At 34.1% G+C, this 15,041-nt stretch overlaps 1 protein-coding gene across 1 annotated transcript in view; it reads left to right on the forward strand.

The window, feature by feature from the left end:
• The window catches only part of LAMA2 (laminin subunit alpha 2), a 518,385-nt gene that overhangs the window by 418,100 nt on the left and 85,244 nt on the right, over positions 1-15,041 (forward strand). Inside the window, exons 39-40 of the mRNA XM_072965855.1 lie at positions 90-253; positions 1,586-1,724. Coding sequence (XP_072821956.1) covers positions 90-253; positions 1,586-1,724 — 303 coding nt within the window. The remainder of the gene's footprint in view (positions 1-89; positions 254-1,585; positions 1,725-15,041) is intronic.

A 15,041-nucleotide genomic window follows, 5' to 3' on the forward strand; every position in this document is an offset into this window, starting at 1 on the left:
ATATGTAATTATATCTCTAAGAGAAATTAGTAAGTGAGAGGAGGCTTGGATTTACCTACTTTAAATGCCTTCTTTTCTCTACATATCAGTATGTTGAAGACATTCAGAATAAATTGCCCTCCATGTCTGAGGATCTGAAAGATAAAATAGATGCCCTCTCCCAAGAAATAAAGGACAGGAAGCTTGCTGAGAAGGTGTCCCAGGCTGAGAGCCATGCGGCTCAGTTAAATGATTCATCTGCTGTCCTTGATGGGTATGTCATTTGTTGTTGGGAATATCTATGTATCTTGACATGGGTCCAAAAGTTTTCACTAACAGAAACGGTAGAGAATTGCTTTCCAGTCTTGATTTTTGTAATTATGAACATACGAGCTACACGGCCTTTCTGTGGAAAAGCGTAATTAGAAGGGTCTGGGCGAAGCTCTACTGGAGCAGCATCAAAAGTCTGAGTTAAAAGTGGATTCAAATATGGCATGGTGGGGAGTGACATTGCCTTAGGCTACACTTAGAAAAAATATTTTCTGTTCTTTATTAGACAGCACAGCAGTTGCCTTATTAGCATTTTAAATAATAATATATAAACACATTCTGCTCCAAATTTCAGTTTTATATTTTTAATGGAATCAAAACTATTTAATGTTAAAAGGGTGGCTTTTGAAAAATGTGGCTCCATACTTAGCTGTTAAGTCTTTTTTTTTCACTCTTCCAAACTCCAGGGAGATCCTACATATTCCTGTATATTAACAGCTCACTGTAGCTGGGATTCTTATACGAGTGGATGAGGGAGGGGCATGTAGTGAGGTGTGCTTGACTAATATACAGCCTTCTAGGTATAACAGGTAGGCTTCCCCTGCAATTTTGGAGTTGTCCTAAGAATGTAGGTGCTATTAGCCCCAAGAATAATTTTCCTCAATTAATCTGTATTTAATGTATTCCATGTGTAAAGTTTTGTTCCAATGCTTAATATACTTGATACAAAGGGAAAATATTAATGTTTGAAGACCCTGGGCAAAACTCACACACAACTCATTTTATAACAATTTTATGATATTTTGCTAATTTCACATGAAGGGTGATAAATGGAGTGGTAAGTTAGAAGTCAGCAGATGCAGGATCCATGTCCTTAACTAATGACATGGTGGTCATGTGACCTAGGACAAGCTATATAACCACCTGAGATTCATTTGTCCTCATCTGAGAATTGCAGCTACTCTAAAGAGATTCTGTGAAATTCATTCCCATAATGTGGAACAAGTGCTCTGAAACCTGTAGAGTGCGTCACAAATGACATAAAGGATTGTCTCACTGCTCATACTTGCATGGTGCACATGGTTGCAGAAACTTCTGGAGAATGCTATGAGTACTTAAAAATACGTTGGTAGTATTTCATAGCTTAATAATTTAGGAATGCGCATTTAAACTGAAAACTACAACATAATACAGTAAGTAGATCTCTCACTGTGACTTGGAATTATCATAATTATATTAGCCATGATCATTTGGAAGCCACATTTGTTATAAGTAAGATGTTCTTCATTTGAGTACCAACTGCTCTGATGTTCTTTTTTGGGGGTAATCTCAACAGAATCCTTGATGAGGCTAAAAACATCTCCTTCAATGCCACTGCAGCCTTCAAAGCTTACAGCAATATTAAAGACTATATTGATGAAGCTGAGAAAATTGCAAAAGAAGCCAAAGTTCTTGCACATGAAGCTACAGAACTGGTAAGAAACAAACCGTGTTATGTAGTGAGAATGGAGGTCAATCTGTTTGAGTAAGTATCTAAACTAAATCTCTTAAATGTAAATAAGCTCTGGAAAATCCTAGTAAATTAGAATTTTTTTTGGAATTATTTTCGAAGGCTCCTTTTAAATTTTCTCCCAAATAAATCCTCAATGTGCGGTAATCATAGCAGAACTTTTTTCTCAGCCACCCACTACTTACCAGTACTGATAATGGTCTTTAAAAGATGACAAATAGGTTTGTGCCACCAATTTGCAAAGGAAAAACAGTCAAACAAAAGACTCTAAAGAGGGAAATTTATCACTATTATTCCAAATGTCTTCAGTATGAAGGTGCCTTGGAAATTGACACCATTACTTACAGTCACATAAATTGATTCTATGTAAAATTTGATTATAAAGTGCACATTATATAAAATGCATCAGATCATATACTTCTAAAATATTTATACTATTTCTATCAATTGAAATGTTTACTTTCAAAGCAACTTTTGGCTGCTGTCATTGTTCACAATAAATTTGCAATTCATGTTTTAGAGTTTTGAGGTTCCAATTATAGCACATTATCTGAGTGTCTTCAGTAGTGACAAATCTTCATTCTTTACATGAAGAGCAACACTTTTTAAACAAGTTATGTGATAAATCTTGGTAATACTATTTTAGGTCAAAAAACATTTCATAGGAAGCACATGATGAGTTAAAATGTTTAGAACCATCATTTACTCCTTTGGCTTCACACAGAATCTCCCAAATACATCAGAATTTCAGAAAGAAAAAAAAAACTTGATTGGACATTTGACTGTGAAGGAAATATGTATAAATGGTGGATGTTGAAGGAACAAATCAATATCTTCTTTGCTTTGGTATTTAGCACAAATGCTTTCTTGATCTCAGGTGTATTAGAAATATTTGCCACTCTAAGAGGGCTTCTCTTATGGGCATAGTGAAAACATCATATTGCATCAGCAATTACTACTATTTTGGTTTCTCTGGAATGAGCTCTCTAGTACCATATGTTGCATTTATTTTTTATTCAAAATCATGACACAGTTACTGCAGAAACTTCCTTATGTTCAGTCATTCTTTCAAAATGAACCATTTTTCAAATCTATTTGAAGACCCCAGTTTTCAAGTTCACCATTTTCATCTGACCTGTGTTTTATTGGATGAGCTTTTTCAGCATCTAGCACAGTGCTTGGCAAATAGCAGACACTCACGAGTGAATGAATGAATGTCATTCTCATCGATGTTTTCATGCCTACTTACAGTCTTTTGTACCATAAAAATCTCACTGTTGTCATTGCTTCATTTAACGTTTTATGTGAAAGACATATTATTTTCACCCAAATGTAAGTTTTTACACTTACGAGACTCTCATGTTCATGCCAACACGAAATACTCACTTTTCCCCAACCCCGATGCTTATACATAATAGACCAGCCAACCTCAAACATAGAAGGACAAATTTTAATGCATTGCAGTGTGTTCCCTTGTTATTGGTATTCCCTTTCTCTTCCCATAAACCATGTAAAAATAATTAAATATCTGAAAAATTACAAAATAAGTGCTAAAGAGAATCACTGATTTATTAAATGGCTATCAGCAAACACACAGAAGACTGATTTTTGTCCAGAAAGTTTGTTGGACTGTTTCATGAACAAGATAAATAAAGCTTTAATTTTAATATCATTATGATATAGTTCTGTTTTACTGGGAAAGAAATCTATTTGCCATTAGGTTGAGCAATTACCTAGATAGTACTAGCATTCCATAAATGTAAGAGCTGGTATTATTGCTAGAGCTATAGATAAACATGGACAAGTAAGATTAAGTTCATTATTTATGTATGAAAGAGTCGCTTGAGTCTAGTCCTACAAAGAAGAATGTTTTCAATGAGTTAGAGACAAAGGACAAAGAAACAAAGCAGGGATTTATACAAGGAGAAAAAAGACATGTTCGACAAGCAATAAAACAACCAATTATTACAGTGAGGAAAATGGACATGAGATAATGTAAGAAAAAAAAGCAGTGAAAACACCACAGGAAAAGGAACAAATGAATAGCAGAATAATCTCAAAGCATAATTTCCAGCAATTTTAAAACCACTTCACTTTTTTAAAATCTGCTTAAGTCTACCTATTTGTAATAAACACATCATCAAGAATAGAATTGAAAGGAAAATATGAGTGAGGAGACGGTTGATCCTTTATTTTAATTAAATAATAAGCAGTGGAAGTTATAAGCAATTCAAGTTTGTAGTGTAGTTCCTATGTAAAGAGTAACAGCCTCGTGTCTTGCATATGTAAGTTATTTAAATATTAAAATGAATTTATTATGAAAATATTATTTTAGGAACATAGACGTTATGAAAAAACAAACACTATTTTTCTGTCAGTGCTGGGTGGGAAAATACTATTATTGTATTATTGGTACAAAAGATTGTTTCCCTACACGCAAGCTCCAAGATAACGTCTCATTTAATACCTCTCATTGTGGGGTGCAAGGAGAAGGAGAAAGAAACTATGTCACTGTTTGCAAAATAGAATATAAAGATCTGGTAATTTTTTTTTCTAGTCTTAATTGCTTTAATGCTTAAACCTTTAAAAAAAATTGCCATTTCATGGGTGAACTTAAAACCTTATATTATCAACTAGATCAGATTTTAGAAGTAGATAAAAATAGATTTCATATACTGCTGGATCCAGAGACAATAGCACAGTTACAGTGTGGTGGCACTGAGATGAGACCCTCTGCCCTTTTCCACTGGAAAGTTCTTAGGTGCTATGCACTTGAATCTGGTATATCCAAACAGCAGACCACAACAACAAAAAAAGAAGGGTAAGCTCTAATGAAATCTGTAGTTCTGGTTCTTTATGATCATGAAAGATCCAGATCTCCACCTGTTCTGAAATGTTGTCATCCTTCCTTTCTTTCTTTCCCCCTCTCCCTTTCTCGAAGTGAATGGAATGTGCTCTGTGATATATAGTTCAGTGTAGAAAACATCAGCAGTCTTCATCTTCCCTAGGTATCTTGTACTTAAAAGAATCACTTTTTAACTTCCCATGGCAACTGAAGATTTCTTCTTTCTTTTGTACCTTCTTCTTCACACTGCAGTCACTGTTAATTGTGTGAAACTTTTCCCCACCTCTCTCTCTCTCTCACATACACACACACACGCAGACACACACACACCACCAGCAATGTTCCTTCATACCCTCCAGCCCAGGATCCTCTGTCTCAATTAATTTCAGTGATCTTCACTAAGAATCAGCATTACAAACTGATTTATACTGGCTTTGAACGCCAGTACACAACGTGGTCTTCCTCTTTATTCTCCAAATTCAATGTCTCTCACTTGCTACAATTACCCTTCATTCCTAGGATCCACAAACATAAATATCTTTAGTATAATCTTTTCCACGCATATGTAGGAAAAAAATAATATGAAATTCAGAAGATAGTGAGGGCAATTTGTTAAGTAATGCACTTTCTCATAAAAATAATAATAGTGGGGTAATTAGTAAAGAACAGTGCTGGGGAAGTAATTATGTAGGCCTTAGATGAGCTAAAGAGAGGGAGGAAAGTCTAGAAAACATTATATTCTACAGGAGGAAAATATACCTAAAATTAAGTAAGTTTAAAGCCTCAGACACCTGATTCTCATAAATATGTGAACTGCTATTATTATAAGTGACTTCCCACTGTTTATTCCTTAATATGAAGAGAGTAAAAACCCATAGAAACTTCAAAAGGAGTTTGTTCTTTCTTTAAGGTCAAGAGTCTACAGAATACATTGGATGTTTGTAAATTTACTCTTATGTGGCAGATCAGTGGGGAGAAACATCCTGATAGAAAATAAGGATATTAAAGGAAAGTCAGGAAGCTCTGATAACATGGCAGCCTGAGCTAATTCAGATCCATCCTAATGTTAGAAATTCACAAAAATGCTAAATTTTAACTCCCCAAATTTAATACATATTTTATTTTAGAAAGAAGAAATAAAGGGAAATCTAAAGATAAAAATGAAGGTAAAATAGTATGGCACACTCTAGGGCTGGCACCTTGGTGACCCAGTGAATTCGGAACATAAATATAGATCGTATGTCTAGGAACTGGGACTTTAGAGCCCAATCAGGGAGAGAAGACGTCAGAGACATCATCCTAAACCTACAAAAGAAGGAGTCTTTTTTGACTAATTGAAAGTATGGAAAACCATAAGACTTTGGATCAATTGTTGTCATCAGTGAACACTCCTTCTAGCTCAGGAACACGCCAAGGAGCCTTGTTTCTTTTCATGCTTTCTGTTGTGAAAAATGTCTCTCATAAGTTGCTGAAGACACAAGCTTACGAATTGAAGTCCAAATGTATGCCATCCATATGGTACAAGGCTTCCCAAGCTAAAAATTGAATGGAAGAGAGGAGGGGAACTGGCCCTGGCTCTTGGAGCCCCCAGAGCATCTAGAAGGACACAGAAGAGTAGTCTGATTAGATACACTGTAAATAGTCAGCCAGGAAAAAGGGTAAGCAGGCAAAATATGTAACCTGATCCTGAGATTACTAAAAAATCTGTAAGAGAATATAAAATAAAAAGGTTTAAATTATTGAAATGTTAAAAAGAATGAATAGAAAAGAGTGATAAAAAGAAAAAATAAAGAAGATGATTATGGGAATTTGTAATAGAAGTAAATAAAGCTTCTAAAAATAAAAAATATATAGAATTAAAATTAAAAATTGAATGGGAGGACTACACAAAAGGAAAAGAGAACAGGTTAATTGAAAGTGTTGAAGACATTACCCAGACTGCAACAAATATGGTAAAACATAAAAGGAGTGTATGAGATGAGGAATATAGACTGTAAAAGTGTTATAGAAATCTGTTAGGAGTATCAGAAGTTGAGAGGAGTGAGAATGGGGAGTAGTAATAGTAAAAGAGATACTGAAAATTTTCAAACGCTGGTAAAAGATATGATTTATCAAGTTAAGGAAGCCCATCATGATAAATAAAATTAAGTCCACACCTGGATAGATCATTGTTAAACTACAGAAACCAAAGAGAAAAAGAAAACAAAGTCTTAAAATAATCCAGAGAGAAAATGCAATTCTCTAGAAAGGAATAAAGATTTTTCAGTTAACATATTTCCTATGAAGTCATGATAGAAATCCAAAGACAATGCACTCATATCCTCATGGTGCTGATATAACATGCCAGTCAACTCAGAATTCTCTATCTAGTTACATCTCATTCAGAGGGGAGGACAAAAAAAATGGTATTTTCAGATAAATAAAGACAGAGTTTACCAATCACAGGTGCTCACTGAGCTACAATAAAATACACTTCAAACAAGAGAGCAACAAAATCAAGGACACTGGGGATTAAAGAGGCAAAAGAGAACAAAAAATAGTGAACGTGTACAAATATAAGTAGCATTATAAAAATCAGGAAGATAATAATTACCAAATGTGTGCAATTGTTTTAAAAAGTAGAACTGAAAAATAAGAAAATAACATAAAAATGGGACAGATGGTCAGAGTTAACATTTTTCAAGTTGTTGAATTTGGGGTAAGAGAATTAAAAACTGGTTAGATTTAATCTTCATTACGTATATGTATTAAACATTGAGGGTAATTATAGCATCATGAATCAGAGTTCTCCAGAGAAACAGAAGAAATAGGATGTACTATATACAGACAGAGATTCATGTTAAGGGATTGGCTCATGTCATTGTGGGCTGGCAAGTCTGAATTCTCCAGGGCAGGACAGCACGATGGAGACCCAGGGAAGAGTTGTTGCAGTTTTGAGTTCAAAGTCAAGTCTGGGGGCAGAATTCCTTTTTCCTTGGGGGACTTTAGTCTTTTCTGTTAAGGCCTTCAACAGATTCATGGGGTTCACTGACGCTATAAAGGATAATCTGCTTTACTCAAAGTCTACTGATTTAAATGTTAATTACATCTAAGAAATACCTTCACAGCAAAATAAAGACTGGTGTTTGACCAAAAAAAAATGGTATCCTAGCCTAGCCAAGTCAACACATAAAATTAACCATAGCAAACAGCTATGCTTTCCAAATAAGCAGAGAGAAAAAAAATGTGTAGACAGGGGGATTTTCAATCAATTCTATGAAAGGCAAAAAAAAGAAAAAAAAAAACAGAAAAACAGAAGGAAAAAAGGTATAAGTAAAACACAAAATGTGATTGAGTTAAATCCAAATACAATAGTCAGGGTGACTGTTAATAGCTGCCTCAAGAAAAAAACTCCTGAAATCTCAGTAGTTTAATACAATTCAAGTTTATGTCTCATATCACACCCAGTGTGTGGGAGACAACCTTTCTCCATGTTGTAGCTACACAATACCATGTAGCCTCCATGGTTGTCCTAACAGGGAAAGAGAATGAAGGAAGAGACATGCTGGCTCTTACCTGCCTTGGGCACATCTGGTCCCTTGATGAGAAGTCCGCACGTATCTCAATCCAACTATAAGGGAAACTGGGAAGAATACAAGGCCCGTAGAATATCTGATGAGCATTAACTGTCTCAGCTTCAAGTTGTCTTCATAATATATGCAAAGAGATTTAAATGACCAGTTAGATAACAAGGATTTTCATATTGGATTAAAAATGTTTTAACAAATGCACCCATCTGTATATGATGTGCACAAAATACCACTAGTTATAAGGGTACAGAAGACAGAAAATTAAAAATAATAATAATAATAATTTAAAAATAAATAAATAAATAAATAATTTTAAAAAAAATTTAAAAAAATAAAAATTAAAAGAAGACTGAAAATGAAGGATGAGAAAAGATACACCAGAGAAACTCTAACTAGAAGAAATCTTGTGTGCTAATACCAAAACAATCAAAATAAGCTTTAAATTAAAAAAAGATTATTAGAAATAGAGTCATCACAATATAATAAAAGGAACAAGTTAGCAAGGAGATTAAAAAATTTGAACCCAAGAGGTCATAACTATAAAGCCTAAGAATGAATAAAAGCAAATGTTAGAATGAGGCAATCAATACCTCTGTAATAATAGTGGGAGATTTTACCATATCTTTCTTAAAAATCGATAGGCCAAGCAAAGAGATGTAAGGATACAGGAGGTTTGAAAAGTACCATTAAAAAGCTTGATTTAATGGAGTTATAGAACTCTATATCAGTAAGATAATTAATTCTATATGCCATATTAGGTAAAGCTCATGAAACAAACAAACAAACAAACAAAAAAGACCATGAACTCTATCACAAAGCACGTATCAGCAAATCCTAACAATCCAATAGCATCTGGACTAAATTCCCTGATCACAACGCAGTAAAATTAGAAAATTATGCAGAAATGTTACCCCAAAAATATTTTAAATAAAAAACACACTTCAAAATAATGTGTAAGTCAAAGAAAAAAAATTTGAAAGTACAAAATAGTTTTATACAAAAAATATATGTTAATATTATATATTAATATTCAGCTCTGATATATAAAACTGAAAAGAAATAAAACTCACACACATCAGAATTTGTGGGGTACAAATACAGTGACAGTGAAGTGGAAAATAAAGTCTTAAATGTAGATACTAGGAAAGGATTAGAACTGAAACCAATTAGCTAAAATTTCTGCTCAAGAAGTTAAAAAAGTACAAAGAAAGAAAAATGAAGGCAGAAATTAATGAACTAGAAAAAAATATTAGACAGGATTGACAAAATAGAAAGCTGAATCTTAAACAGGCAACATGGGAACAATTAAGCACAGAGAGATGACATAGTAAAAGGATTAGGAATGAAGAGAAAGAAATAGCTATAGGTATAGTGTTCATTTAATAAATATGGTTTTACTATATAGTACACTAGCAACTATATTCAGGTAAGTTTGAATGCTTCATGGAGTGAACAATAGATCTAAATTTACTCAAAAACAAATAGTAAACCCAAGTAGAACTCTAGTCATTAAATGAATTCAATCAGTAGTTAATAATTTACTTACAACAAAATAACAACATCTACCAAATTTCAAAGACTCATCCAAAGAATTTCTGAAGAATAGAAAAAGCAGGAAAAAAGAGTCCTCAGCTTATTTTGTGAGGCTGGTATTAACTTGATGGCAAAACCCTGTATAGAAAAATATTAAAAGAATAACTATAGGCCAATCATAAACAGAAATGCAGAACTGTAAATAAAATTTTATCAAGCTAAGTCCAAATACATGTTTTTAAAGATATGGACCAATGCAGCAGAAAGTTAGTATCAGTAAAAAATGGGTGATGGGAATATAGATTTCTATATTAATTTCTATCATTATATGGTTAAATATCCTAGTTAAATATCTTACCTGAAATAAAGGAGGAGAGAGAAAGTCAGTTCTGTAATAAGCTCTTCCATGAAAAATAAAAGGAAAATGGATCTACAGCATGCCTGGAAATGAAGCAACCACCTTCAGCCTTTACACCAAAAGCAGCCCTACATTTCCTTTTCTAATTCATGATGCGTGCATATTTTAATTTATTTTCAATTGAGAAGAGAAGTGGATAATTTCAAGCAACAGTCCCCTGACCTACCTCTTCTCTAAACTCAGACCCCTAGGGCAATCGCTTCTAAATTTTTAACTGTTTCTTCTCATATATTTGTTCATATTACGATCATGCTATCATGTGATTCGTTACATTAGGGAATGATCCATTTAATTACTATATGATGAATGACACTCCCTTAGAGTGTGTCCCATCACATATCCCTCCCACCCATTTCCCATGGTACATCACCGGTTAGATCCCTTACTGTTTTCTTTTTAAACTTAAGTAAATGTACTTAGCGCTTTATTTCCTGTTCCATAAATGATGAACTTACAGTCTCTAAGATGAAGGCATTTGAGTTCTCACCTTTCCCTTTAGTTCTCTTTCTTCCCTTCCTCCTCCCAACTTCTACCTGTTTAATTTTCCTACTGTCACATCAATAACATTTGTAATTATCTACAACCATAATTGTTCCATGGTGGAACAGAAGTCTTTTGAGCCATCCCATTTCCTTAAAAGATCCCCTCTGATTGTTTTCAGGGAGGGACGGATGGGGGACACTTGACGTCTGTTTGCCAGTTGCTGTGTGCAAGAGTGAAGGAGAGAGCGGCACTCTGTTCCATAAAATGACTTGTCATGAATTATCTTTAATCTCATGACTCTCATCCTTTACCTTACCTGTTGTCTCTGAGGTCTGGCCTTCAGATTCTGTTTGTCTCCTTCCTGCCTTATACCCAGCTGAGCAAGTTGAGGGTAAAATACCTACAAAGGACTAAGGGGGAGTAAGTAGCTAAAGACCCACGTTGGTGTGGTTAGGAAAGGGTGTCCCTCCTGCTAAAGGGAAGATGCCTCTGCTGAGTCATACACTTTCTTCTGTCTTCTTCTCTTTCCTCCGTCACAGTTTTGTTTCCCACTGATCTCCCCTGAACAATTACTCCATTTTACTTTGTCTCTTGGTACTGTTTTCTGAAAACAATCAGTCTTTTGCTCAAAATTCAAATTCTAAATTAAACAATTCAGATTTCTGAAGAGTCTTTTGTTTACTTACTGTATGTTTCAATTCCTCATGGGAAGGGTGTGTCCAGGGCCTCCACTAACCCAAAAGACTGTAGGCGTTTGGAGAATCAGAAAAAGGCATCCCACTGGGCAAGACACGCCAGGGCACACAGCCCGGTGAGTAGTACCCTGGCCAGTTCCATCGCTTCTGGGTGTGAACCCTTGGGTCAGATGCCAGCTGTACAGCCCCAGCATCCACAGCATCTGGGGCTCTGAAGGATGCTGTGACAATGCTTGTTTTCCTCTCTGCACATTCTGCTCCCATGGCCCGCTGCTGCCGTTTCACTGCGAGGTGACTATGGTGTTCTATGTTTTTCCTACTTCCTTTCCTCAGAAAAGAATATCTCCAGAATTAAAATTTATGCTGAAAATAGAAGCCGAGTGGACAGAAACATGGATAACCCCATGAGAATTTCACTTTCATGAGTTCACAAGTACTATTCCCAAGTAATTTTCATTAGGTAACACTTGGTATATAATAGCTGATCACTAAATGTAAATTGCCCCCTCCTGTCTCCAAACATTGATGCTAGGAATCTAGAAAGGCTAGGATGCTCCAGATTTCCAGAATGGACAAGATATTCATATTGCCATGAGAGATAGGAAAGATCAAAGGAAAAATAAAATTACTTTCTTTCTCTGGTTGTTTTGAGATCACTTATGAATTTTGAAAGTAGATGACTTGTAGGATTTTTTTTAATGATTAGAATTAGGTTCAAGTGATGTGCCAGAATTTCCTAATCAAGTTGCAGGAAGAAGATAGCAGGTCAGAAGTTGAGGATTTGAAGATCAGTCTCCAAGTTGAGTGCATATTGCTCATGTGTTGAGCTGTGTCAGCTAAAGTAGTACTTTTTTAAGAAACACTGTGCAGTCTATTCTGATCCCTCTCTTGGCTCAATTCCTATAGTAAATATCATCCCCAAAGCTTAGAACTTAATTTTTTTAATCTGGTTTAATATTCAGTCTCCAATTTTATAAGATAATTTCTTACCCTTCTTTGATACATCTATGGTGCTTATAATAGGTGCTTCTGAACTGTTTATTGATATGAGGTGTTAAGCATGTCCACATTTTCAAATTTTTAAGTTTTAAAATCTCTTTAACCACACATTTATCATACTTAATATATAATAGCATTATGAAACACATAGGAGCAGAGATAAATAGAATTCTTGCCTGTCCTCAAACTAGAAATAATCATTTACGTTTTTATTATTTGTCATGCTAATAAAAATAATACTTTCCAGCTTTTACTAACATAATTTATTCTTTTCCTTTACTATAATTTTTCCTTTCCTTATTATTATTTTCCTTACTGTTATTTCATATTTGTATTATTATTCCTAGTAATTTCTTCTTCTTTATTAGTTTTTTTTTTTTTGAGTCCTTATGGTATTCCAGATTCTTTCAACATCACTGGTATTGGTCAACAAATTATATAGTTAAACACCATGAATCTTACAATAGTATGATTAAACACTAAGGTATTTCTAATGAGTAATTGTTTAGAAATGTGGTCATATCTTCAGTCTATCTTATTTAATATTTGCTTTGTGTAATTGGATGAACCAAAATACATAAAGAATACTTGCAAGGTCATTTTTGAATTTTTATTTCCTATGTAAAGGACTGTGCAAATATTAGCAGAATACACATTGAATTCAAAAGGCCCAATAAAATTTAGTGGCAGTCAAGTTTTAAACTTTAACTCACATATACCTTGTATTTTATTCTGTCAACCCTTACTTAAAAGTCATTCAAACAGTAATTTTACCTTCTTATTAATATGTGTAATCACTAGAATTTAAATTTTATACCAGTGCAGTGTTAATGGAAAAATAGTATAAATCTGTAATTGGTATGACAATTGAATCTGTCAGTAAAACTGGTGAGCATTTTTCTCCATCAGCAATTCAGCAACCTATCTAAGAGCTGAGTGATTCACGCAAAAACAAATATGGAAAAGTCAGTGAGGATCTAAGTTACATACAAAAATATTGAATCTGTGTGTGGAAACAGTATTCATTAAGTCACCTCACTTCTGCGATTTTCTTTGTACATGATACACTCATTTGAGTCAATAACTAAAAAATCTATTGGAAATAGAGAAACAAACTTCTATTTTATTACCTAACATTTGATGTATTTAAAATTTCAAGGCATGAGTTGACACAACATTGTAAAATGACTGTAACTCAATAAAAAATGTAAAAAATAAAATAAAAATAAAAAAATAAAAATTCAGGGCATAAAGTGTTAAAAATGAAATCAAAGAGTTTTTCATCAGTCAGCAACACACAAATTCTTTGGAAGGATGCTATAATGCAATATAAATCTAAACTAATTTTATTCAAGGCAGCAATGCTCTCAGACCTGCTATTTGGGATTTCCATCTATAGGAATAACATAACAGTAAATATTAGGAATAATCCAGGGGTGAAATTGCTATGCTGAGTTGATTCTGGACATTTAATGGAAAGAAAATCATAAGCCCTCTGAGGATATCTAACTCTAAACATTTCTCCCTCGTCGTTGCTCAGAATCAAGACTCTCTGTGGTACCAGCCCATCCTACCCTCAGCAGCTTGTCTAGTTCCTGCCTCATGGCTGCAAGCCAGTGGCACCCAGAGGTGCTGGAGCAGTGGCTCTCATGCTGTAATTGGCAAAAATCTGTTCTGTTAGTTGTAGACTTTCAAATCCTCTCAGTTGTTTTTCTCGGTGTTCTCAAGCTGAAAATTTGCAGCCATAAATTCTAAATTCTCATGAGTAATTCTGAGAGTTCCTGTTTCATCCCTTGGTCTCCTTTGTGTGCTGAGTTGCTGTCAGTCCTCCAGAAACTAATCCCGCTCACATCTTAGGACATCACGTGATGCCAAGATCCACAGCCTTTCACCAGATTCCTGACCGCAGCCATTTCTCTGGGTTGTTTCTGGTCTCATTTTTGATTCAATATTTCATTTCAACATCCTATAGATTTTTTAAATATAAGTTATATTAAAACACCTTTAAAATCGATGCACAATGATTGCCTTATTTTAAAAGTGTGTGAACTTTTTAATTATTACAAAAGCAGTTCATGCCCATTATAGAAAAATAGGAAATACATACAAGCAAGAGGGATAAAAATATAAAAATGTGAGTAATCTCACCAACCACAAGTAATCACTTTTATAATGTTGCTTATCTGTCTACACCTTTTCCTGTGCAAATAGTTTTTGTACAAATGGGTAGATTCACATAACTGTTTTATTGCTTAATAATACCAATTAATATCACTTGCCCATTTTTTCCGTATTCTCAAAAGTTATACCCTGTAAAATATACATAGGACTAGATTCCACCATTTCTTCTAAGAATTTATTTTGTCATAGTAAGAAATTTCTCTCTGACTTTTAACATGCTGAAATATAAATTTCTTCTTAATGTATATTTTACATAAACACACTACAGCTGATTGCAAGCCTTTACATTAACTCTGCACATTTTGAACAGTTTTCTTTATTAAAAAGATTATACATTTAAAATCATCTAAATCAAATATTATCTTAACAACTATCCCCTTTGGAAATGTGCAAGACTTGTCTTCTGAAATAATTTTACAAAGAAGAATGGAGTAGATCGTAAAGTATGCTGATGAATTTTCAGCTAGTACTTTCTTCAGGAAAAAAAAAGAAAAAACAAAACATTCTGCATCTCTCCTTCGTGCCAACTTTTTCGGTAAATTCAGAACATTTACTTCTA

Source organism: Vicugna pacos, chromosome 8 (assembly GCF_048564905.1).
Source record: "Vicugna pacos chromosome 8, VicPac4, whole genome shotgun sequence".
NCBI lineage: Eukaryota > Metazoa > Chordata > Mammalia > Artiodactyla > Camelidae > Vicugna > Vicugna pacos.